The sequence below is a fragment of the Lepisma saccharinum genome, chromosome 18, assembly GCF_977018435.1.
Source record: "Lepisma saccharinum chromosome 18, izLepSacc3.1, whole genome shotgun sequence".
Taxonomy (NCBI): domain Eukaryota; kingdom Metazoa; phylum Arthropoda; class Insecta; order Zygentoma; family Lepismatidae; genus Lepisma; species Lepisma saccharinum.
Genome location: NC_139246.1, coordinates 51,618,176 through 51,644,577, shown reverse-complemented (window position 1 = coordinate 51,644,577; position 26,402 = coordinate 51,618,176). Strand labels below are relative to the sequence as shown.

The 26,402-nt window shown below is 36.8% G+C and overlaps 2 protein-coding genes across 2 annotated transcripts; one reads left to right on the top strand and one right to left on the bottom strand.

Moving 5' to 3' along the window:
- The first annotated feature begins 7,541 nt into the window (after positions 1-7,541).
- On the top strand, positions 7,542-12,487 carry LOC146002249 (endocuticle structural glycoprotein ABD-5-like). Its single transcript, XM_083139964.1, has 3 exons — positions 7,542-7,550; positions 11,897-12,033; positions 12,274-12,487. The coding sequence occupies exons 1-3, from the start codon at positions 7,542-7,544 to the stop codon at positions 12,485-12,487; spliced, it is 360 nt and encodes a 119-aa protein (XP_082996090.1).
- Positions 12,488-18,892: 6,405 nt separating this feature from the next.
- Positions 18,893-20,685, bottom strand: LOC146002248 (endocuticle structural glycoprotein SgAbd-5-like). The gene is made up of 3 exons (XM_083139963.1): positions 20,677-20,685; positions 19,719-19,858; positions 18,893-19,118 (listed from the first exon to the last, which is right to left on the bottom strand). Exons 1-3 carry the CDS (start codon positions 20,683-20,685, stop codon positions 18,893-18,895), a joined length of 375 nt encoding a protein of 124 aa, XP_082996089.1.
- Positions 20,686-26,402: the final 5,717 nt, after the last annotated feature.

Genomic DNA, 26,402 nt, shown 5'->3' with positions numbered 1-26,402 from the left:
AAAGCCTAATTGGGACAGGACTTACAGTTTAAAATGGGATCCGAACCATTATGTGCCGCCACCGGTTATCGAACCAGGGACCCCTTGATGACAAGGCGAAGACGTTTCGACTACACCATCGGGGAGGCCCCTGTATTTTCATGTACTAGGTGTGTTTGAACCAATAATTCAAAATCTAGAATTTTTTTCATCTGTTGGAGGTTTTCACACCAACGAGTTCTCAATACCGTGTAATCCAAATGGATTTTTAAATCACTTTATTGTTTAATTGGGAACAACGTCACAGATTATTTTATTCTCCAAGATAGCTAGCTGCATAGGGATACTTTATTTAACATTCCATAAGATCGTGGCGGAAAACTGATAAAACACAACACAAACAGTAAGATAGATTTTCGAAATACAATTTCATGTCATTCACTCAAATCTATTGCAAGGAATATGGCATTTCAAACGGTCTCACTTCACATACTGATTAATTAATAAGATAACATTATTGATATAATAAATTTTACAATACTTATATTCTCTACGTGACTGTTTTGGATATTTCTTCTTTTCAGATTGCAATAGCTATTTACGCCGTTGTGGCTTTTGCTGCATATATTGAGAAGCCTGAAGCCAGACCTCAGTATGCCGAAATTGCAAGTGATCCAACCAAATATTACGTTGTGGATGACGCAGGACAATTTTCACTCAGGTAAAACACATATATCCTAAAAGATATACGTAGTGAAAAAGATTTAAGCACCAGTTTCTACGAACACAAGAACAAAATCAGAATTATGAAAAAGAAACTCCATTATTTTTTTACATTAAATTGTCTGTTAAAAAATAAAGGCAGGGGAAGTTTACTCACAATATACTTAAAACAAATAGCATATTGTAAAAGAAAAGAGTTTTGTACAGATTCGTTAATTGTTTCATAATGGCATATGTTTCCCTTTTAGTTATGCAACTCCAGAAGGAGCCACCGAACTGAAGCACGGAGTTCTGAAGCCGAAACCAGATGGCGGCCTTGTCTTGGTTCAAACTGGATCCTACGCATACACGAGCCCTGAAGGAATTCCAATCACTTTGTCTTACATCGCTGACGAATACGGCTTCAGACCAGCTGGTGACCATCTTCATCAGCCTGAAGCTGATCCAAGCAACCCTTACTAATATCTAATCTAAAATTGTGAATATTTATTTTTATAGAATGTTGTAGTATTTGCCATTTGTTATATTAAAACAAATATAAACCTACTTAAATTTGTCCTTATTTAGAAAAAAAGAAAAGTTGTGGTAAGTGTTAAAACTTAAAAAATAGCTCAGTTTTGGTAAATGATTATATCGAACGTCTTGAAGAATTTGCAATGAATCGAAAGTAGGTTTGCTTATCAATGACTTGAGTAATGTTTAAAATCATGTTCCGATATAGAAATTACATGATGATGTAATGGTGTAATGCCAAACTTTCTGAATACAGCACATACCTTAGCCTTTCACCTAGTAATTTTAGCTTCGTCTCTCTCTCTCTCTCTCTCTCTCTCTCTCTCTCTCTCTCTCTCTCTCTCTTTCTCGCTCTCTCTCTTCCTTCTGTCAAATTTCTCCCTGTATCTCTTGTCTCTTTTCATCTCACCTTGCTTCGAATTATGGCGATTGGGTATAGCACTTCATCATTATATTAAACAATAACTGGTGCGTTATGAAATAGAGATTGTCTTCTACAATTTAATGCTGTTTCATGCAACGAGACTATCATTGACATATGGTGTAACCAAAACAGGAAAAGGACATTATTAATACATTGAACAATGTAATTCGGTTTTTAATCGTCAGTTTTGTGTTTTTCCAAAGAGGATACAATTGTCCAATTCTTGAATTTCCTTTGTTAGCGGTATCTCTTAGATGTTTCCTGAATGTTAGTCTTCGTCCAAGAGGACTCCAAAGCCTTGCTTTCCTGGGTAATATTGTGTCTTCCCACTTTGAGATTTAGTGGTTCGCGTTTTCTTTTCTTTGTAAATAGTACTTATTTGCATTGATCTTGATCCTCCATTTCTCGGTCCATCTATGAAATTTTGCAAATATTTTTGTATTCAATTACTGCCTCAACAGAGGTAAGTCCTCTAATTACAGAAGGCAGATAAGCAATCTTTCAAAAGATAGGTTTATAAACACATACACACACGCACACACAAGAAATCTTAAACACAACAAATATCTTTGTAACTTGAAGGTACACATGCGGAAGTAACGCTGTTGCAGAAGATTGCTATGTCAGAAAAAAGTATGAAGTAAGACTTTTTTTTATCTGGAGCCCAACAATGTTTAACATTTAATAGTAATTGTTCATTGTTGAAGCTAGTAACAGTAGCTATGAAACTACATCAAAATCTGAAGGCCTACTTTTACTTAAGGTAAAAATTCTTTAATACCGGATTTCCATTCAAAAGCGGAGAGATGCTAGCAGCTGCAGAATAGTACGTAAGTTTATAATTTTATTATTTTCAGTCGTTTTTCTGCAATTTCTGGCAAGATTAGAACCTGGGAACTTTGGTGGCTATATCGAAAGACGACCACTTAACACACTCGCCCACCGAGACGGCGTGTTTATATTATTAACGCTACATTGCTTTATTCATTTGGTTTATTTTATTTCGCTTTTCTGACACCTTTGGCTACTCGCGAAGTTGAAGATGACGGGACACTCACAAAGAACAACCATTCCCAGGCCGGCATTCGAATCCTGGATCCCTATATGCTAAAAAGGTAAAGATAAAAAAGGTAAAGTGTTCCCCTGTGCATAGCACCACGCCATGAAGGCGTATAGGGGGTGTGGGGGTAACGCCCCACACTTTCTTGATCCGGTCGTGAGTGGGGGTGATGTGATCAGCATCACGCCCCTGACCGCCTTTACCCCCCCCCCCCAGGGTTTCCCCCAGGTACCCATGTTATTCGACGCTGGGTGGGCGCCGGGGCCGCTTCCACCGTGAGAAAAGTTCCCGGATTTGAACCAACCGGGGATCGAACCCGGGACCTTGAGCATGGTAATCAGACGCGTTACCCTACATGCTACATATGTTGTAAAGTGCTTGTTTGTAAAATAGATAAGCCATTTAGCCGACGGGTCTTAAGAGTGCCAAGGCCTGCCAACCAGATTTCAGTTATATAGCGTCTAGTGAACTCATACAGTCCCATCGTCGCTGCTGTCTAGCTTGCTTGTTTTGTGCGTTCAAGAACTTGATTACGAAATGTTTGTTAGAAGACTTCAGACGAACTAAGTCCTTAGAATACCACTTTTTTTTGTATTTATAATTTCACCTCAAATAACATTTTTAAGAGAAATACAAGATATATATAACCCAATATGATTTCTGAAAATATGAATAAAAGAAAAACACATTTTCATTGTAACTCATGATACGAAAATAGTGAAAATTATTTAGAAAATATTTCGTTATGAATTTTTCATAAGTTCGTTTCCCTTCTTTGGCCATATCTCAAAATCGTATCCTTCACATTCGCATAACACTTGGAACATCCAGTGTATTGTTTACTTGCATGTATTCACCAGCAAATTCTTACATACATTGTCACTGATATTTTGTCAGCCATTGTCATATCCAAGGACCTCTGTCGTTCTGTACTCCTCCATCAGAAATCAGCAGAGCTGGGTTGACAACAAAGGCACTTACAAAGTTACCAATCCTATGGCTATAAGTGCTGGAGGTTCTTTCATGATACAGAAATTTTATTATTTTAACATCCTCAAGTTGGCAAAAGTGGATCACAATATAACATTCTAACCATGTCATAACGAGTAAAAACGATTGGGATATTTTCCAATAACTACACATTTCCTGATGGCCTTACGTTCAAGGCACATTTCTCTTCATAAAATCTTATCGTCTCACATAATATCTATGAAAAAAAGTTAAAATTAACAACAAAAAAAGAACAGTAATTTTGCCTGTAGTATTGTATGGATTTGAAAGTTGGTCCATTGCATTAAAAGAGGAACATAAATGAAGAGTATATGAACATAAAATCTTTAGAATTAGAAAAATATTTGGACCTAAAAGGGATGCGGGGACAGATGAGTGGAGATGGTTACATAATTTAGAATTGTATAATTTGTATTCATGTCCAGATACGTATTATTAGAATAATTAAATTAAGAAGACTTAGTAGGTGGGCAGTTCACGTGTCACGAATTGGAGAGGAAAGAAGAGTTTACAGGGTTCTTTTTGGGAAACCTGACCTGTAGGAAGACCAAGACGAAGATGGAGGGATAACGTTGAGATGGACCTAAAGGAAATCAGTTGGATGGAAAAGATTGGATTGATTTTGCCCAGGATAGGGACAGATGGACGGCTTGTGTTGCTGCAGCCATAAACCTTCGGGTTTAGAAATGCTAGAAAGTGAGAGTTAAGCTGAGTACCTTTCAGCCTTCAAGATCTGATAAATTAAGAACTTGCAAGTAAAGAAACCACATGTTGCTGATATGTTATGAACTAGATGAGTTGGTAGCAATGAGTGGATACCCAAACTTCAACCCATTCACGTGTTGTAACAGCACTGCTGTTTTTGTTTCTTAATGATTAAATATGTCGTAATGATGTGACATGGGTTTGACGTCACTCAAAAAACCATAAATCTTCTGAAAACACTACAGTTCCAACTTTTGCATATTGATATTGAATATACGTGCCGTACATATACATGTATTCAAAATATCGAACTGAGTTCAGTGGTTCCCGGCTAGCCACAAGTACATGAAGGCGATAAGAGAGTCGTCATGTTGGGAGTCTCCACCTTGAAATTACTGCTTTAAAATGCATGGCGGTGTTCTTACTGGAGGATCCTAGATATAAACTCTGGAGCAAATCAAAATTCCTTCTTATTTGGTGCAAGGGATTCATTTAGTAAAGCTTGACATGTGAGGAAAACAGCACATGCCCATCAGACTACATCGTGTGTACTCTACAAACTGCATAAGGATGTATGTATACCTTGTCAATTATAACACAGAACCTGACTCAAGATATCCTCTATTTGGAAGACTAGTGCATGCAAGGAACTTAAAAAGCCCAAAACCCTCAGTATAACAACTTAAATTGAGTGAGAACTTTACATTTTTCACCTGGGAATGAGCCTTCATGAAATAAACTTCTTTTATACATCAAAACTTTGTGCAATCTGCAGTGGGATTTTCACGCTCAAGACCATTACAACCAATCACAGAATATTATACTCTGTCCCAGTAATCTATGGAGCAAGCGAACGAAAGTAAGTCTCTGCCCAAGAGACGCTCGAACAGAAATTTTGCGAGGAAACTGGATTGCATGGACGGTTAAAAGAGACTGCAGTTACTAGCTGCTTGCATCAGCGTGTACTGCTTTGCTCGTTTTCTCCCCTTCTTTTCCGTTATGCGCGGGATTGCTCCAGAGATTCCTAGGTGTGTAGGTGTTTGTTGCTGAAAGGAAAATCTTGCCTTTATTATATTATCCAAATGTGAAGGATTTGAATTTAAAACCTGATCAAAAACAAATATCAGTATTTTCGTATCATCAATTACAATGAATGCTTTCTTTCTTTCAAATAATAAAACAATTTAATAGAATTTCAATTACTTCTACTTTCAGAAATCAAATTGAGTTGTTCATAAATTGAATTCCTCTAAAAAAAATTAAGGTAAAATTGTAAATACAAAAATAGTATTTTAAGTGTTCAGTTAATTTAAAGTCTTCTAACAAACATTTCGTAACTTTACCAAATATACAATACTATTGCATGGTTCGAGAATTTTTAAGACATTTAACTCGGAGTTATTCACATAAAGTATTATAGTGAGTTTATCTACAAAACCATTCTTTTTATTTTTCAAAAATAGATTTATTGATATATTATGAAAGTTTACACTATTTGGAGCATTTCTGAAAAATCCTGAAGTTGACAGGTGCCATCGTTCCGGAAATATATCAAATCAAAAATATCCAATATGGTGACCATCAGCACGCAGATGGCGACTGGCTACTCGACTGAACATATATTAAGTGGTACAACAATCGATTCTACCAAGTCTCATGCTATTATTGAAAAGTCAATGATTCCGGACTTAACTGCGGGACTGTTCAAGACACTTTTTTGGAGACACATTTTATACCGCATCTTTTATTCAAATATATTAAAACTCATATCGTTTTAAAGCTTATAAATTAGGCTACAACTTTTATTCGCAGCAATTTTTTGTCATTTAATTTGTTCAAGAGTTACAAGGCAAAAACTTCAGAAAGTACTAGAAAAAAATCACTTTTTGAAGATTATTGTTTAAATTACGGCAAAACCACCAACATTATCGAAAAATAAAACAGAATCTTTTTTGTAGCCCATCTAATGAGGATTAAGACTGAAAAAGATTATCTGCCTACGGCCATTGGTTACGGACATATAGGTTAATAACTGAGAGTTACGAAATTGATGTTTGGGTGAGCGCTGGGGGGGAAGCACCGCGAGGAGGGGCGGGGACTTTTGGGATTTTGCACTATAATATCACGTCTTTTTTGTTCGAAATTTATCCATTTTTTAGTAGTGTTCTAACAACTTACCAAAATTCAGCTTTTACGGAATTATTCCCGATACGAATCCTTTATTGACTGGACTATTATGCATATTCTATGTAGTTTTGAACATGTGAATAAATAGTAAAGTACTTTTATTGGATCTATTTTTGTGAAGTCGTGGCTTGATCGGATTATGAAACATAATTTTCTGAAAGCGTCGTTAGTGACAGTTTCTATACGTTTATTAAATTTGAGCTTGGTGTCCAAGGTCACTCCGAGGTCTTTAGTTTCACTTTTTCGTATGATTTGTATATTTTGAATGCGGTACGGAAAAATCATAAGGCGCTTTGCGTTTTGAGTAAGTGACTATGCTGCATTTTGTTGGATTAATATCTAACCTGTTATTTATACACCAAGAAATAATACTCTATATATCTTCCTGTAGTTTCAAACAGTCTTCATAGGTTGTTTTCTCGTGATAAAGCTTAATCTTATGATAATCGATAATACAGATCGACAAAATCATAATACGTTATTCCATTTAATGTTTACGAGAAAGATGTGAATGTTAGTGCATTACATGTTGATTTTGTCTGCTATTTCTTGCCTAGGAAAAATGAGTACTCATAGCTATAGAAGACCTACAGAAGTGGTAAATCGAAGGACCGGATCAGTAAACAATTATTATTTCCAAAACACCCGAACTCTGTTACCACTGATTCATGGATTGCAGTGTCAAACCTTCAGGTTCCACAAGACATAAAATCTAGTTTGAAAGAATAGGTAACGTACCATGTCCAGACACCAGTTAGAAATTTAACAAGCTTCGTTCGCATTCCAGTTAAAGATGAACAGCAAGCAATTTGTAGCAAAACCTGATTGTGACATTTCGTCTCCAATATTCAGGCATGTAAACAGAATTTTGTTTTAGTATAAAAGGGTTATTACCAACGTTCTATATGCAGACAAACTGAGGAAATATCCACAATCACCATGAAATCAGTAAGTATGATACTTAGAATGATATGTTACTCTTATACAAATTTTACATCCCTATGAAGATTTCTCACAATATTTTTGGCTCATATTGTTTTCATTCGAAAGAATATGTCAAGAGAGAGTAGGTTTTGATTACAAAGCTACATGTTCTATAATCCTGCTCGTACTAGAGGTTATGTTATCAGCACCACGCTCTGGCTGCTTTTCCCCACCAGGGTTACTCCCAGGTAACCATGGATTAGAGACTGGGCGATCCGTAGAATTGCTATATGCAGATATGTTCTTGAGAAAATTCCCATCTCAGATCACCCACTCAGGGGTTCGAATCCGTGACAATCAGACGCCATATCGACTGTACCACTCCACGAAAATTATTAGTAATTAAATCTGGGGTTTGAAATTTTATATTTCTTCCAAATCAGTGAGCTTTCATAACACAATAGGAATTTCTTAAATTGTTAAATATTTTCGATTTATAATATTTCCAAAGTAAAAGCGCAACTAAGTTTTGGTTATATTATTTATGTAAAACAAATTGTGATAAATGATATGGAAATTGAATACTTCATTTGGCAGAAAAGTCTTCGGAACTTGTCTACGTTTGTTCACGCACGGAAACTTCTGGGTTGCTATGATTCCGCTAAATGTCAATGGAATTGTTACAACCCAGAAGTGACCGTGACTGTACGACTCTAGAATTGGAATATCAACTTATAGATAGGAACATATAGACGTAAGTCCGTCAGCCTCTTTTGATTTTCTGGAATTTTCTTGGGGCGTAAATCGCAGACACTAAATAATTTCCACAGAATTACTGTTCTGGAGGAGCAGTTTTAAATTTTGGATTTTAAAGAATAATTCACAATAAGTTAACGCGTACATGAGAAATTCTTTGTATAGATTATTTGTAACTACAATTCTCTTTTTATTGTTTCAGAATGTCTCCACATAGAATCATCCAATATATTCCACGATCCCACTTGCTAAAATTCCACAAGAGCGCCAATAGAATGATAAATGAGTCATTCCATGCGAAATCAACACAGCCTTTGACCTGACCATCTCCGATTTTCATGAAATTTGGGGAATTGAAACTATGCATGGAACTTAGTAACTATGGAAATTTTTAGTTTCGTGCGTCTTGTAATTGTTAAATTATTCAAGGTCAAAGTTAGCATAAATTGCCCTTTTTGAGCCCGCTTAGCTATACCAAATCTGCTGTAACTCCGCCCCTATTTCGCATAGGAAGCTCAAATAAAGCTTATTGTACAGGGAATTGAACAAGCTTTCCAGTGATATATAACAAGCCTACCTTTGGATAAAAATATAATTTTGTCACGTGACCTTGACCTTTGACCTTGAATATCTCAAAACATGTCATCACCAAAAATCGTGAAAAAAATATATTTTGTCCATCATTCCATACTCTAAAACATACCAAAAAATCATTCTGGGACTGCAATGGGATAAGAAGATACAAAATAATATGTGTAACTATGTGACTGATAAAAGCCCGATTACATGAACTATGAAGAGTCAAATGTCCCTTAACACCTCCTACAAAATGTGAAGGCGTTATCCTGGGTATAATTGGTCATGAAAGAAATAGGTTAGGCACAAGGAGATCCCTAGTCGTGTGTGTCAAGCGCAGATCCGGCATATTGTTGACCGCCATATTGAATTCAACGCAAAAATTTCAAAGGAAAGGGGGTGATGTGATATATCAAATGAGGCTAGAATTTCACGAGAAATGAAGTGACGAAGGTTTATCCAACATATATTTAACCAGCAAAAATTTATTACTGCATGCTTGTAACCATTTTCTCCTTTTCGAGGTGTTAAAAACAAAGCATTGGAATCCTCCTAACGTGTTAGGAACTCATCGAGATCACGCTGACATCTTGGGAGAGAAAGAAGTATACGCACCATTGCATATGATTTTAATCAGCTACATTCACCAAATAGTTGAATAGTGAAGAATATTGGGAAAAGTATCTCAAACAATTACGTGACACTTCCTTTGGAATGAAAAATTCTTCAGTGACGAGGCAAATTTTTATGTTCACGTTAAATTAATAAAACTAATATGCAATACCTGTGATTTGCTCAGTCGAATGGTTGTTGCTGGTAAGCTAATTATGTGGTATAATGTATGGCGAACGGAAATGGTTGGTCCATATTCAACAACGGAACCTTAAATGGTGAGGGCTTCGTGGATTTGTTAAGTGAACAGGTTTTTTCACCCTTGCTTACGGGATATGGCACTTTTCGAGAGTTTTGAAACAGGACAGAGTGTGACCACACTATGTGGGCATTTTTGCAATTTCTTCATGGTAATTTTCTAGGTAGATTGATGGGCACACGGGGATCTATTAAAAGGCCTGCACATTCCCCAGATCTAAAATCTTAGGAGGACTTTTACCTTCAGAAACATTTGAAGAGAATGGTGAATGCACTAAAAGTCCCTGATATTGACCATCTGAGAGAAGGCATAGTTGCTGCTTGCGATGTTGTTGCACATGCTACATTACCAAATGTTCTATGCGAGTGTGAGAGACGTCAACGAGTGTGCTCACAGGAACATTGACAACATTATAATGTGCATATATCGTAAGTGAAAGATATGTGTATAACTTTTTGCTGGCGTAAGATACGTTGGAAAATCCTTCGTCACTTCATTTCTCGTGAAATTCTAGCCTCATTTGATATATCACATCACCCCCTTTCCTTTGAAATTTTTGCGTTGAATTCAATATGGCGGTCAACAATATGCCGGATCTGCGCTTGACACACACGGCTAGGGATCTCCTTGTGCCTAACCTATTTCTTTCATGACCAATTATACCCAGGATAACGCCTTCACATTTTGTAGGAGGTGTTAAGGGACATTTGACTCTTCACAGTTCATGTAATCGGGCTTTTATCAGTCACATAGTTACACATATTATTTTGTATCTTCTTATCCCATTGCAGTCCCAGAATGATTTTTTGGTATGTTTTAGAGTATGGAATGATGGATAATATATATTTTTTTCACGATTTTTGGTGATGACATGTTTTGAGATATTCAAGGTCAAAGGTCAAGGTCACGTGACAAAATTATATTTTTATCCAAAGGTAGGCTTGTTATATATCACTGGAAAGCTTGTTCAATTCCCTGTACAATAAGCTTTATTTGAGCTTCCTATGCGAAATAGTGGCGGAGTTACAGCACATTTGGTATAGCTAAGCGGGCTCAAAAAAGGCAATTTCTGCAAACTTTGACCTTGAATAATTTAACAATTACAAGACGCACGAGACTAAAAATTTCCATAGTTACTAAGTTCTATGCATAGTTTCAATTCCCCAAATTTCATGAAAATCGGAGATGGTCAGGTTAAAAATTGCACATATCTGTGTTGATTTGGCGTGGAATGACTCAAATAAGTTTCAAACCAAATCTGATTGCGGAATTTTAAAAAGCAGCATTCACTACAATTAAAATTACAGTTTACTACGACCAATTACAATCGTATTAATTTATTTCGTCTCAGTGTCGTCCTATTCTAGTAATTTATAATTTACAGTGGCCCAAAAATAAAGTAGACAATTACAATTTCTTATCTTTGTACTTTTTGAATTTTTACGTTGATTTTATGCTACTTTTGATTAATGATTAGATTAATTGATTAGATTAATGGTACTCACAGCAGGCCCGAACTTGAACCCGGACACTTCAGTAGCACCATCAAAAGTAGACCACTTAAGGCAATCTTCTACCAAGCAGTCTTGGTACATACGAGGGACAGTCAAATGAAAACCTTAATTTTTTTTTCGTTTTTTTATCCAGTAGATTTCCTCCTGTAGAGTTGCACAAATTTTGTGCATTTTAGTATATATCCATTGCTGATCCACATATATTATCAAGTTGAGTTAGTGCCTGTATATCTCAGGAAGAAGAATCTTTGGGATGCACGCGCAGTCGCTTATGACCCACTGCGAAGGTCTTTATACCCATCTGCCTGCGAACTGAAGCCATTGTCGTACTTCTCCCTCCTTTGCTAAACTTGCTGGCGTGGTAATCATGCATAGAGATATTGAATTTCATCCGACAGAGATTTTCTATAAGTTTGAGGCTTCTAGAGGGCGAGAAACCACTGCTCTTTACTGGTGCAAGTGTGCAAAAGGAGGAGCCATCTTTAAAAATGGCGAAAATGATGTTCTGATGCTACTTGATCAGTGTTGCACCCTTGTAAATAACAATTGACACCTGTTTAAATTTTATCTGTACTCAGTCATTCTTATCGGACTTTTAAAGTCTTAATTTGACTCTCTCGTATATATATGGACTTTTACTTTTACTTTTTCAGTTCACTGGATCACTTTTCGTGGCCTTGACCATTGCAGCATTTCTTGACGAACTCGACGCCAGACCACAATATGCAGAGGTTTTAGCTAATCCACCTAGATACTTCGTTGTTGATGATGCCGGACAATTTTCACTTAGGTAATTTAAAATATATTGAACACATTAGTTATTCCCTAACAAAATGCATGTAACAATCGTAACAAGATTGATAAGGAACTCTTTGAGATTTGTCAATTTAATTCTTAGATCAGTCTTTTCAATACCTTCATTGTATTTCACTTGATAAAAACTAAGTGGAAATACATATTAGAGAACACATTCCGATTATCTTCAAAGAAATGTTAAGTGTGTCGTAAACATACATGTCATCTCTTACAGCTACGCTACACCAGAAGGAGCCATCGAACTGAAGCACGGAGCTCTGAAGCCGAAACCAGATGGCGACCATGTCTTGGTTCAAACTGGATCCTACGCATACACGAGCCCTGAAGGAATTCCAATCACTTTGTCTTACATCGCTGACGAATACGGCTTCAGACCAGCTGGCGATCACATTCCGCAGCCCGAAGCTGACCCCAATAACCCATATTAAATGTGAATTATTGTTAAGTTACAAATATTTATGTTTATTCTTTTCATTCTTGTATTTTTTATATAAAAACAAACTAAACTATTATTTCTAATCTTTTATTTCTTGAACACTTAATATAATAGGACTGATTCATGGTTCAGATGGAAAATATTACTGATTATGAGAAACTGGTCACTCTATACTCTTAATCACGGCGAGGCCTCCCCGATGGCGTAGTGGTAACGTCCTCGCCTAGTAATAAAGGATTCCCGGGTTCGATACCCGGTGGAGACACATTACACAGTGGTTCGGATCGCACCTTCAAACTGTAGGTCCAGTCCCGATTAGCCTATCTGTGCAAGAAGTGGACTTAATAAACCAATTCAAATTTAAAAATTCAAAAGATTCACGACCATGAGATGATAGGTGATTGACGAATAGAAATCGAATTGGGGGAGAGGCAATGTTGCCACCATAACCTGTTTGTCAGTGCCACTGGAATTATCAATATTTAGACTATGTTGTCTCAAGATGCACGTAAGTGTCTCGGTCTATACCTCGATTGATTCGAAACGGCCAACATAAAAATTAAGAAGCTGCACATGTTTTCACTCACGACGTTTTAATAGCTATTTTAATTCACTTCAATTAAGTACTGGGACGCCAGGCGTTCTGGGTTCGAATCCCGGGCTGTGCATGGATGTTTGTAAATATACATTCATCAATTTCCTCGCAATTAGCCAAAAGTGGCACAAAAGCGAAGTAAAATAAAGCAAATCAAATCAAAATCAAATCCTTTCGATTAAGCAGTAACAGCGCTATAACGTTATCCAAGGAGTTCCTGGTTGGGTCCCCTGTGGAGGTACAGTGCCCATTGGTTCGAATCCCAGTTTAAGCTGTAACTCCGGTTCTGATTAGCCTATCTGTGCATAAATCGTATTTAAAACAAACTATACCAGAACTTTTGGCACATAAACAATTTTTAATTTTGTAATATTAACTCCTCGAACGCAATGCTTTCAGGTGTGGTCGGTTTCACATCTAAGCATAGTATTTAGCTAATAAAACACATTGAAAGACCTTTTTCTTAAAATCATAATGATAGCTATATTTTTATTTTCAGCTAAAACTTAACTTGTCGAAAGGCAACAACAAAATTGGGTACTACTTTACTATACCGGAGACACCTATCAATGATTTATTTCAAAAATGTTTACATTGCTAACGTACTGTTCTGCATTGTGGAACATTTCTTTAGGTGAAATAATGAATTTCTAACGAAAATAATGTATATTTCTTACATTAACTAGTACCTACGGTTGTTCCTTTTTTTCCCACAAACCATCCACGGGTAGCCCCAAAAACCATTGACGTTAGCCCCAAAATTCACGATAGCCCCACGAACCATCACGGGGACGAGGTATGCCTACTAGGTTAGGTTAGGCCTGTTAGGTTAGGTTCCATTAGCACTCCTTTCGTTCAATTTAGCATATACGGACAATACGAGAGCGTAATGTGCTCTCGTGCAGAAAGCAAATGGCGGCAGCAGCAATAGCGCGTCGGAAATAGATTTTCGTAGAAAACCACATGCATTCGCATTAAAATGGATCAAAACTACATTCCCGAACATCAACAGCGCTACAGAAAATTATTTGCGTAATTACTTTCTCCTGTAAATTTGAAGAAATCCGTCTCCGGTATAGTAAAGTGTTACCCAAAATTGGAATTCAGTTGTCAACTTCACAATGTGCTATTGTGTGAGTAGATAAAGAATAAAGAGTTGGCTTACTTCTATTGTACGTACAATAAACTACTCTTTGAAACATAGTTTCTGTGCATCTGATTAAGTAATTAGAAGACAAACTATAGGTGTATGTTTAAAAATTATGTTTCAGATCTTGTTTACACCTCAATTAAATTTTACACTAACCACGAAAAAAAATCACACACTATAATCAGTTCTAGGTGATTTGTAAGGCTTATATCCAACAATGCGTTTCATATACTCTTGATGCCTGGAAGGATCGAAGGAAGAATCTGCTTTCTTCATCTGAAGCAACGGCGTCCAATTTACAAATAATAAACAAATATCTTCATCTTTCGTGGATGCCCTTCATCAGACAGGGCACGACGAGGGACCAAGTTGCCGAATCCTACAGACTCTGTTTGCAGGTTTGGCTCTCGTGAGAATTGGTCATAAAAATCAATAAGACTTTCGTGATTTGCTTAGCTATAGCAAAGTTTTCGCAAACATGGTGTAACAAGGAATGACATACTTACGACTTTATTGGAGTGTTGACAATTTTTTTTTTTTTTCTGTCCACCGGGGCACTTGTTTCTTTGGAATACCGGCATTGAAAATATCAGCGACGTTTTTAGTTTCTACTTTTAAGAAATTGTTTGAAGCTAATTGCAACAAATAATTATTGGACACGAGACAATTTTGAGAGCTTTAAGCCTGACCCATACAGCACACAGAAATATAACCAAAAATGTATTACACTACACATTAACAATATAAATAAACTAAAATACAATTTAACGGGGGTTTTTATTCTTAAAAAGTCTTCAATGATTGATTCAATGTCAATATCTTACAGTCTCTCATGTTCTCTCATAACCAGTCACAGAGTTGTTCTTCAGGTATCGTCAGCCTCAAATAATTCTTAATTAAAACATTAAAATACTGACCAAGGCACCGTTTCCACCCTCTAACAGGGTATTTTTCAGACGAAACTTCACAATAAATTCAGAAAATAAACTATTAATGGTATCACAATATATTATACAAATGAAAGCTTAGATCCTGTTCTAATAGATAATTCAATTAGATGTTACATTTTTATAATTTACACATTTGCAATATTTATTGAAAAATTATGTATATTTTTGTATTTTTGAAATATCAGCTTTAATCAGCATAAACATGCACTGTGCACGTTATCAAAAAATACAACGAAATAGCGGTAAGCCTTTACCCAACCAGCATAAGATGCTCTCTGTTGGCAAAAAATAGAAATATCTCCAAGCGTGTGCAACGATAATCGCAAAAGGTTCGGGCAAATACATTTAAACGCAACGGAAATACGGCGATCGTATCGTAGCCGATTGGCGACCGGAAAAGGTGTTTAACTATTGTTCAACCTTTATGTCAGTTTACTAATTTTTTTCATGTGTTTGAGAAGTAGCTTAGCAGCACTAAGTGCTGCTAAGCTACTTCTCAAGCACATGAAAAACTTTAGAGATTACTGTTAATTTGTCACCATTATGTAGGACTCCTACAATAAATGTGTCCTTCAACAATAACTGTTAAGGTACTTAAAAATAAGGTCATTATTTTTCAACATTAATTAAAAGCGTAAATACATAACATGGTCGTGCTTTTTATTAGATAAAGGAGGAATGCCCTCCTCCACCCGCATACATTCGGAGGTATGCGCTATTGTCCCAGTGCCTTAAATTATACCGGATTACCCTGTTTATCCTTGTTCTTTATTCTTTATATGTAATTTCCAATTTTTTATACATGATAATCATTGGTTTGCATATAATAGTGTTAGTAGGGTTAAAATTTATTATGTTAGATCTACAATTAATGATTTTAAGATCTTAAAGTTAGAGAGAACGGGTTAGTAAATAGTGTAAATTGTATGAAATGGTATAAAAGAGTTAATACGTAGAGATTTAAAGTTGACAAAGTTACTAATTAATTGGGAGTGGTAGGAAGTTTAAAAGCCTCTATTTGTTGTTATTTTTTATCTGTTAAAAGTTCTTCATCACCATGAATTAGTAAAGGTCTAGTAAGAAGTGTGGGGATTAGTAATTGGAGACTATTTGGGGGAGGGAGGGAGGGTGTCTTACTGGAATCGCAGTAGGAGAAGTGCGTACTGGGGAACACCACTACGAGAAGGACTACCTGGGGGGCAGAGGAATGAGAAATCTTGGATACGTCATGAGGGTGTCTTGTAAAACGTATTACATGGTGTTACAGGTTGTTATCTGTTATTGGTACTGATATTATCCTATATTCTTGGTCGAATTCTTGCTGTGATAACTTGATGGCTTTTATCAGGGAGCCTGGTTGGTCTCATTGTCATCTGCATCCTTCTTCTTTCCTGCCGAAGAAAGTGAATAATCTTCTGCGCGATTTGCTCCCTCTGGTGTTCCTCGAAAGGATCTCACTGGAGTTATGGAGGGTTTCTTTTGTTCTGCTTCTCTCTGTGTTCTTAAGCGTTGGGATCTTCTCAGTTGTTCGTTGGGTATGATGGGTGTGCGGGGGGATAGGGTTATGGCAGTGGCGTGCCCAAAGGGGGGACTGGTGGGGGTTATAACCCCCCCCTTTTGGTCCAGTATTAAAAAAAAAAAGAACGTCAAAGGCAGGAAAATATCGTATCATTCCAAAGAATGATGGGGATCAAAACCAGTCACTCCCACAATAAACCAATGGGTGATGTAGGTTATTCATCATTCATCCTCAATGATGAGAGCACTCGTCATTAACATGACAAGTCAAATGCTTGGCAGTGCGAGAGGCACAACTAAAACTAAACAGCTTAACAACTAAAAAAGACAATGGTCACTCATTCGGTTTTATGAACCTTCGAACCTGAATCATGGCTGGGTTAGGATAATTACCTGTCTATCTGAAGAGTGATGATTGATACAAAGTAACGTCGAATAAAATAAAACTAAGACACCTCTAGGCTTCGTTGCTCGTTGACCAGGACTCGCCTCACTTTCCCTCAACTCCTTTCTCTAAGCTCCTCTCTCTCCTCAATCCAAATCAAAAGTCCGTCCCTTCTCAGTCTGTCTCACCTCTATGACGAATCGTGATTTTTACTACATCTATTGCAAACAGCTGACTCCATAAACCTGATGGAACTTCCTATATCCTGAATACATCAGGAAGCTTGCATAGCACAAAACTTTGCATTATTCACATACCACAGAGGTTGAGACAACTGAAGTAAACAAGTGAATGCCCTGGTCAACTTGAAGCATCCAGAGAGAGTTTAAATAAAATATAACCTTATAGATTAATACGATATGGCAAAATTAGTACTGACTACTTAAAAATGTACACATAACCTCTCCCTTCCGAAAATCCTGGGCACGCCACTGGGTTAAGGATTTGGGTTCTGACACGTAAAAGTTTCACTTTCAAGATTAAGTCTACTAGCTGGTTAAGGTGGTAGAAATTCACGGATCTTATGAGCTGATAGGTGTCAAAGATTTGTAAGGAATCTTCAATTGATTGATGACGGGATTGGTAGAAGAACAATAAAATATTTTGTGTTCTGGAGAGTCGTTGATGTCGTTGCATGATGGACTCGTCTCGCTTGGTCTCAGGTTGAACCTATGTAAGTGGACCTCATATGGCCCATGGCCTGTAATGAAATGGATCAGTTACTTTGTTTTGTTGGAAGTATGTCATATCGAGTCTTTCTTGGATGTTTGGTTTGAGGTGGTGCGAAGGTCCATTCTCATTGTCATTCTTGTATAAATGTTTGTTAAATATCTAATAATGTGGGTGCATATGTCACTAAGATATCCAATATTTTATCCTCATGACCTTTCTGAAACCAATATTTGCAGACTATAAATTTTATATTTGTGTCTATTGGCCACGGGCCCATGACGGCAAGGAGTGCTAATGTGGATGTGGTACGAAATGCACCTGAGATTCTTAGAATAGGTTTTCTTTGCAAGGAGCGAAGTTTGTTTATAATTGATTCCTATCGTGTTTCTTATTGCGGGGAGATAGAAAGTAGAGGGACCAGGGTGGATAGATTGATTGAATTGTTTTTATTTTACTTCGCTTTTTGTGTCACTTTTGGCTAATTTGCGATGATAGGGATGAGTGATGATGTGATGAAATTGATGAATTGGGGCCGGATTGGCGAAGTGCCGGATTTTAGAGGGACCACTGTAATTATAATTTTAAAAAGTCCACTGTGTGTATATGTTAGACTTTTAAATTTGTAAAGTTACTGAACTATTTTTCCTTCTAAGCATGGATATCATTTATTGTATTGTCAAATATGAATTCATGAAACTAAAATAACCAAAATTTTCGTAATATTTTTAACATGAAAATTAAAACGGACCTCAAGATTTGGTAGACTCTACCGATAAATCGCTGCAGCGTTGTGATTAAGGAGTCCCGGGTTTGTTCCCTGGCGAAAGCACATGGTAGTGGTTAGGATACAATTTTAAACAGTAGGTTCAGTCCTGTATGTGTAAAGTACACATAAACTTGGACTGATTTGAATGAAAATTAAGAGTGCTAAAATGCAAATAACTTTTTTAATGCATAGAAAATAACACGACATTAACAACAGCTCAACAAAAAGATGGTTCAAAAATTAACAGGTGAATTTAGATTTTTGTAAAACATAACTTAATATCCAAAATGGTTCGTCGTCATTAGATAAATGTGAGTGGGTTGTTTGGGTCAACCACAGGCTGAGGAAGGTGGGCGCCAGCTGGTCTGTAGCCGAATTCATCAGCGATGAAAGACAGGGTGATTGGGATTCCTTCAGGGCTGGTGTACGTGTGTTCTCCAGTCTGAACCAAGACGAAGTCAGTGCCATCTGGTCTCAGCTTCAGAGCTCCATGCTTCAGTTCAGTGGCTCCATGTGGAGTCGAATAGCTGAAAAAGTTTGATTAGTTACTATTAGCATATAGTGTTTAGTTTCACTATGTTGCAGAAATGAATTTGCAGTTAGCTTATAGTTGACAGTCATATTATGAAAGTTCAGTAAATGTCTTTGTAATGATTAAGAACCAATATGTAAATTAGATTAGTTACTTATTTTGAGAATATTATGCTTGCTATGAATATATTTTTCACTGTGTTTGGTCTGTCCCACTCTTTTTTTAATATTCCCATTCACGATCCATTTGTTTACCAAATATATTTATTGAGAATTTTATTGTTTGAAAATATTTTTATATGTGGGTTTTTCAGTACATAATTTCATGGTTTATTATACTTGAAAGTATACTACCAAGAATGTAAAAAAAGTTTACATAGTGAAAATATGTGTAAGTGTGTAATAGAATCTAAAAGTGGTATATTAAATACAAACTGTTTCTTAACCTAAACGGCATACTTCATACTTTATGTGGGTATTAAGAAATTTCAAAAGATATCTATGGTAACAAATATGTATTTACTTTTATTTTTATTTTATTTATTTACTTATTTTATTTATCTCTCAGTATATGCTTGAAAATACATGTCACTTACCTGAGGGAAAATTGTCCTGCATCATCCACGACGAAATACCTTGTCGGATCTGGATGTGTGTGTGAGACCAGCAATGGAAACTGAGGTCTTGCCTCTGATTGGACAAAAATTGCCACGGCGGCAAGGACTAGAACTGCAATCTGCAAAATCAACATATAAAATAAATGTGACAGTTCAATAAAAGTCTGACAAAATTGTGAGAATTCATACATAGAAGTTTGTTCAGAGATTCCACAAATTACACTGAGGCGAATTTATATTTATATATTCTAACTATTACCTTGTTAAATAAGATAGTGGAAATTAAGGATGGAAAGTGCTACAAATTTTAAAATATTTTATAAAGAGGTGCTACTCAATAATATGTTTTAATTTATGTGAAAAAAACATCATGTAGGGAAAAAATGGAGTCATTTATATGCGAAAAAATTGACTTATCGAAACCTAATTAATTATACCAAAGAGAAGTTGTACAATGATTTCATTAAATCAATAAGGAGACAATTCTACGTTCAACTTACGGTTGTAGTGGTTACAATCACGTATTAAATTACTTGCTTCCTGATTAAACTCTGTGCAGACAATAATTGTTACATGAACGCTTCATTCTATTCGTTTACACCCATGTGTTACATATTTTTTCATTTGGCTTCTTTTTGGTGATTTTCTATTGATGAACACTCCTGGCCATGACGGGACTAGCACCTAGAACCATCGGCAGCGAGACTGTGAATCGACCTATCAACATGCTCGGTCACCAAGATGGCAAAAAAAAGGGTTAGCCTTGATCTGGGTTAAGTGCCAATTTAATTTAATGAATAAAAGTGGTTTTAAATTAATCTCGTTATGCTGAAAGCTTCTTCTCGAAGTCCAGTCTTCGTACTGTAGTAGTGAGCATTAATATATTTTGAGCCCATGTGTCTTAGGTTCTATTCACTAGAAAGATATGGATACTCACCGAATTCATGGTGGTGGTTGTGTTTGACTGTCTGTGGTGACTGTGACTGGAAATTGTCAGCCATTCTTTTTATACAGCAAAGCAAGATGTGTTTGCCAGCACAGTAAGCAAAACATCACAGTCAGGTTTTACCTCTTGTTATCATAAACGTATGCTTGGTATTTTTCTTCTCGTCATGGAAGAACCAACAACAGATGAAAGGCAACGAGATTTCACATTCCTGCAGGCGTGGGAAGAAAAGTTATATGTTTTTTTCCCATAGATCTTCGTTGGAAATAGAACATGGTAAAAAAAAATAAAGCATGAACTGTACAAGCAATCTGCGTGAACAACCTTCAAGATTGAAAATCTTGTTTTGTATTTGGTAGACTATAAACGAAGTACATTTCATACGAGCAATTTAAATCAGGCCCGTACCCAGGGGGGCCATGGCTAACCCCTCAAAGTATGAAATATTTTAATGTGAACCCATGCATTGAATAATTTTAGTTTTATGACCATTTATGCAAGGCTACCAGACGTCACAATTTAGTCGGAACAGTTAATTTTTTTCGATCCCTGTCCAGACATTTTCGAACTACAGTCGTGATGCAAAAATGTCTCGTATTTTTCTTTCTTTTGGGCTAACTCACATTTATGCATATCCTTTATTTTAATCATTTGCTAACACGTATAATTTAATTTATATATATTTTTAAAACTAGCAATTATCATGGATGTTCAGTGGTCTTCGTATGAGAAAATTGAAGGAAATTTGAAAACATTGTTACTCTTCTAGCACTGGAGTATACAAAGAAGGGGGGCAGGTTGGTCTACAAAATCTCCAAAATTTTGAGAAAATCAACATTCTTAAATAAAAGCAGTGCAGAACTCAAGGTAAAAACGAAGAGGCAAATGCAACCCCCGCTTAAAATGAGTGGAAAGTTCTAAAAATACGAAATATCTTGTAGTGTATTCCACTCCCCTAGAAAGCAAGTATGTACAGTCAACAGTAAATTGTCACCGCTATTTTCATTACTTTTATATTGTACATCCTGTGTTGTTTTAAGTAATGAAGCTATGTTGGTTCGAAGAAGGCATTGTTCTCTGCTAATTGACGTCTTTATTTCAATGCATTGTCATCACACTGTGTAATTCAGTTGGTGGGCAATTCACCTACTGTTTCTTTCGCCGTTGGGTGTACTATACTCGTTTACAATACCAGTCCCTCCAGAAAAAAATTCCTGAGCAAGTCAATGTCTTAGAATACTTCTGAGAACTAAGTGTAAACAATAAGAACCAAACTGTATGCCGTCTGACAGCCTTTGTCCTCAAGCGACTGTGTTGCTGATTGAGAGGTCGGGAAAAGGGGGAGCAATGGCGGAGATTAAGGGGGCGAGGGGAGCAATTGCCCCCCTTTTTGTCCCCACACTATTCTAAATCTTATCTACAAAAGGAAATATACTATATTTGCCCCCCCTAGTTTTGGAACCCAATCGCCGCCACTGGGGGGGGGGGTATCAATCAGTCAGTTGATCTTTTCTTTTACTTTTGACCATAATATTGCAACTCTACAGTTGTACGTTTAGCTTTAGCTGCAATACTACCATAGCATTGGTAGTCACATCTAATACTCCAACAGTATTTTGGCGACGACAGTGGCTGATTAGTTAGCACAGCGAGAAGCATATGATGTACCTGAGGGTTATTGTATATCCCCTAGTTTATAAGGGGTCTGGAGGCCTTTTCCCGCAAATAAAATTTAAAAAAACAACTTAAAAACAATGAGTTTTAGGTCTTTTAGATTTGAAAATGTTAAATTTCCTTGCTTAAGTAAACAAATATTAATTAGTATATTGGTTGTCAGTTTTAAAAGAAGCAAAACAGTACGATTATTGCATTTGGCATGAAAAGGTTTTCTCCTTCTTAAGTTTTCTACCCTGATGTTCATTTGCTCAGGCTCTTTGTTTCACTCTAAATATTATCCTCCCCATTATTCTCCTGCTCACGTAATATTTCCTTCTACTCTACTTTGTTTGTTTAGCCCCGTCCAGTTCGCTGCACCTTTTGACTCTCTCTGCGCGTCTATTTGGTTACACGATGGCACAGTGAATCGTCTACTTCGTTGATTTGGTGTCAAGTAGTGTATTTGGTGTCAGCACCGTTTGCACTACGTTCTGTGTGATTCTGCTATTCGTCTACTTGATTGTACGTTATTTCCTTGCACAAGCCTGACACTGGAATACATCTGCACTACACCTAGTGTCAAAAACGAGGCTTTCGTTTCTCGTGCCTTTACAGAAGGTGTGAAATAAGTTTATATAGTTCTTCTTACTTCGCTGCTCTTCTCCACTTGTTCCTGTTTAATGTATTTATTTCTCTGCTGCTTCGTAATTCACATCCTGGACGATTTGTTATACTCTATTCTGGGTCTACCAGTGCGATTTTTTCCTTCCATTCTTCCGTCAATCACAGCTTTTATTAGGCCTATATGTCTCAGGATATGATGCACCATCCTATATCTTCTCTGGGCGATCGTTTTCCACAGACTTCTCTATATGCACGTCTCAGAGGATCTTTGCCAGTGCGACGCCAGAGGGGGTAGGGGGCGAGCAGGGGCGGCGCCAGAAATTTTCGACCGGCTGGGCAGAAGCTCCATATTAATAGATTAGGGTGGGCAGTATAAATGTGAGACCATATATAGTATATATGTGTATGTAAGACGTATGCATCCCCCTCTCTCTTACACTCCCGATTTTCCTCTTACTTCTTTTCCCTTTCCATTTCTTCCTTTCCTCTTTATTCTTATCTAATCTAGTGTCGCATCTTGTTCTATTTCCTTTCGCTTTCTCTCTGACGGACACAATTATTTCAAGGAAGTGTTTACCCATGAGCAGCAATACATTCTAATCACATTCTTTCATGCATGTTAATACAGTGAAATAAATGTGAATTAGTTTTAAGCTTGTGTTGCAAATACAAGGCACATACTTCTTTTTATGATAGAAAGTGCGATGGTAGACAATCGTGAAGTTTCTCGTAATTTAAATGCATGTCCTGAGCATACTAATTTATTTTCATCGTATGAGTTTTTGACTGAAAGAGTTTTCTTATTCCTTGGGGGTCATTTTTCTGAGCTTACAAGATTTGTACAACTGACAAATCTATCTGAATGTTTGTAGCAGCGGCGATTGGGTGCCAACGTTTGAGGGGCAAGGAATATACTTTTTCTTGGTAGAAAAGGCTTAGCATAAAGAGGCCATAGTGCGGGGGCAAAAAGTGGCGGGGGAACTGCATCCCCCACTTCCCGCTCCTCCTAATCGCCGCCACTGAATGTTTGGATTCAAATGAACGTCTTATTAGGAATGATTTAAAACACACACGGAAGACCAATTATTCTTTGTTCATTGTCCATGAAGTATTTCTAGGCTAATGAAAGGCTATTTTGACAAAATATCACTCATAATAGTAATAAACAAGTATGATTGAGAAATCTGTTCAGAATTGAAGAGATTTATTAGCTAAGTTGCTATTCGTTTTCTGAACTGTCATGTTACTAATGCGGGAGAAGCAATACACGTATGGTTGGTTACATGAACATATTTTTTGAGGTAACAAAATTATTTAGGACAGAAGAAATTCATCGAAGTTGATCACCACACCAGTAATAATTCTTCTATTTTTCATAGATGACTTGGATTGTATAGCTTGATCATTTCGAACACGAATGTCAACTTCTATCCTGTGCAGCATACCCTGGAAACTTTATTCTTTCAGGGCAACGAGTCCCTGGCGCCTGGAACTACAGTCGAGGTAATCATTTATGGGGGTTTGTATTTTGAGTGTCAGCATGTGTTTGTTTTCGCCCCTTATCCATTGAACCTTATCGTCGTCATTATCAAAATTAGCAGAAAAATGACTTAAAATAAAACAAATAAACCACAACTTACTCCTACAAAATGGAGTCTCATTAGTTCATACCTCTTAGAAAGTTGAGGTGGTACTTTCAATTGCAGAGCGTTTCATTAGTGGATCAAGGCAGCTGATTCCGTGAACAATGTCGTTGTTTTCGGAAAGTCTCAAATATTTATCTCAGGCAATCACCCTCTTAAAATGGACGCACGCATCTTCTGTGGTGATAAAATGACACGTTTGGTGCGAGTTCTTTCTGTATATTTTTCCCCAATGGCATAACGATGTCGCATTATAATGAAGAGGTAATGTGTTCGACTCCCCCTCCTCTGGTTGAAGCACAATGCACATTGGTTCGGACTACACGTTAAACTGTAGGTTTAGTCCCGATTAGCCTATCTGAGCATAAAAGTGGGCTTAAAAACAAACTAAGAAAATCGTCTTCTGGATACTTCGTAATTTGTTTTTCTTTACTTCAGCTGCATTTACAGATTCTGTCGACATTTTCGGCTGATTCGTGTGGCAAAATTTATGTATCGAACGAGGATTTCTAAATATGATAAGCCACGCATTAGCAACTGAATAATTCTGTAGCTTTTTCCATACATAACTGGTTTATTAAAATTTATTCACTTCGGTATTGTAGTGACTATTGCGATTCCTTCTTATTATAGTAGAACGAATAAAGTTGATATTTCGCATACCATATTTGGAGATGACAGGTATATAACAATTGTAGTGAAATATAAAAAGGGACACTTCTGGAATTTCAATCCAGAGCTAATTAAAACTATACTATACTCTCTGGCATACTTAAACCCGATGGTTTATGGCTGCAGCAATACAAGTCTTCCATCTGTTCCTATCCGGGGCAAGATCAATCCCCAGGTCGGGATTTATATGCGTATGTGGAGGCCCGGAGCTTACAGCAACAAGGCCTCACTCCAATCCCCTCTACACAGTTTCAGTTATAACTTCTCACCAAGTTACATGATGTGGTTTGTTATTATATATTTTTTACCACATCCGAAGTATTATCTTTTTTCATTATGTGGTACTTTCAAAGCAGTCTTTTCCAGTGAAGGACCGGAGCTGTAATCCTCAAGCTCACCCTAAATTCTGATCTAATCTTGATCATACCCTGCATAATTTTGAGCCTCCTAAGCCTACTAGCTGCTTATAATCATGGAAGTATTCATTTGGTCACAGTTTTTGTTTCAATAGCTCTAGTACTTACTTTCACTTTCTAATGACAAAATTTTCATGGGTTGATAATATGTGAACATTTCTAGCATAGATAATATTCACAAGTAAAATATACATGTTATGAACACCACAATACACTTATTTATTGAATCATTCATATATCCCCAAGTATATGTACTTATTGAATATGATTGGGTGGGCAATAGGGAGGGCACATAAATTTTGGGTGGGCGCTTGCCCACCCGTGCCCACCCCTGTCGCCGTCCCTGGGGGCGAGCGTCCACAGTCAGAAACACTTCGCCTCCAACTGAAGTTAATTAAATATCGAATAATAAGAGAGTTCATTTATAAAGGTATGGCGATTTTCACCTTTTCCAAGTGCTGTATTCTGCATGAAATCACTTTTCCTGCTTATAATACCAACTTGACTATCAAGATTCTAGTACCGACCTGGGCAGAGGCGATTTCTCATTCATTTATGTCCTGCAATCGTCGCTATTAATCTAAGTTTTAACCAGTTTTAAGAACTGGAAAAAACGCCGAATGTGAATGGTTCTAAAACATTACGAACATTCTGAGTACCACAAAACATCATCTGTAGTAGGGGCAAATTATTCAAATCGTGGGTC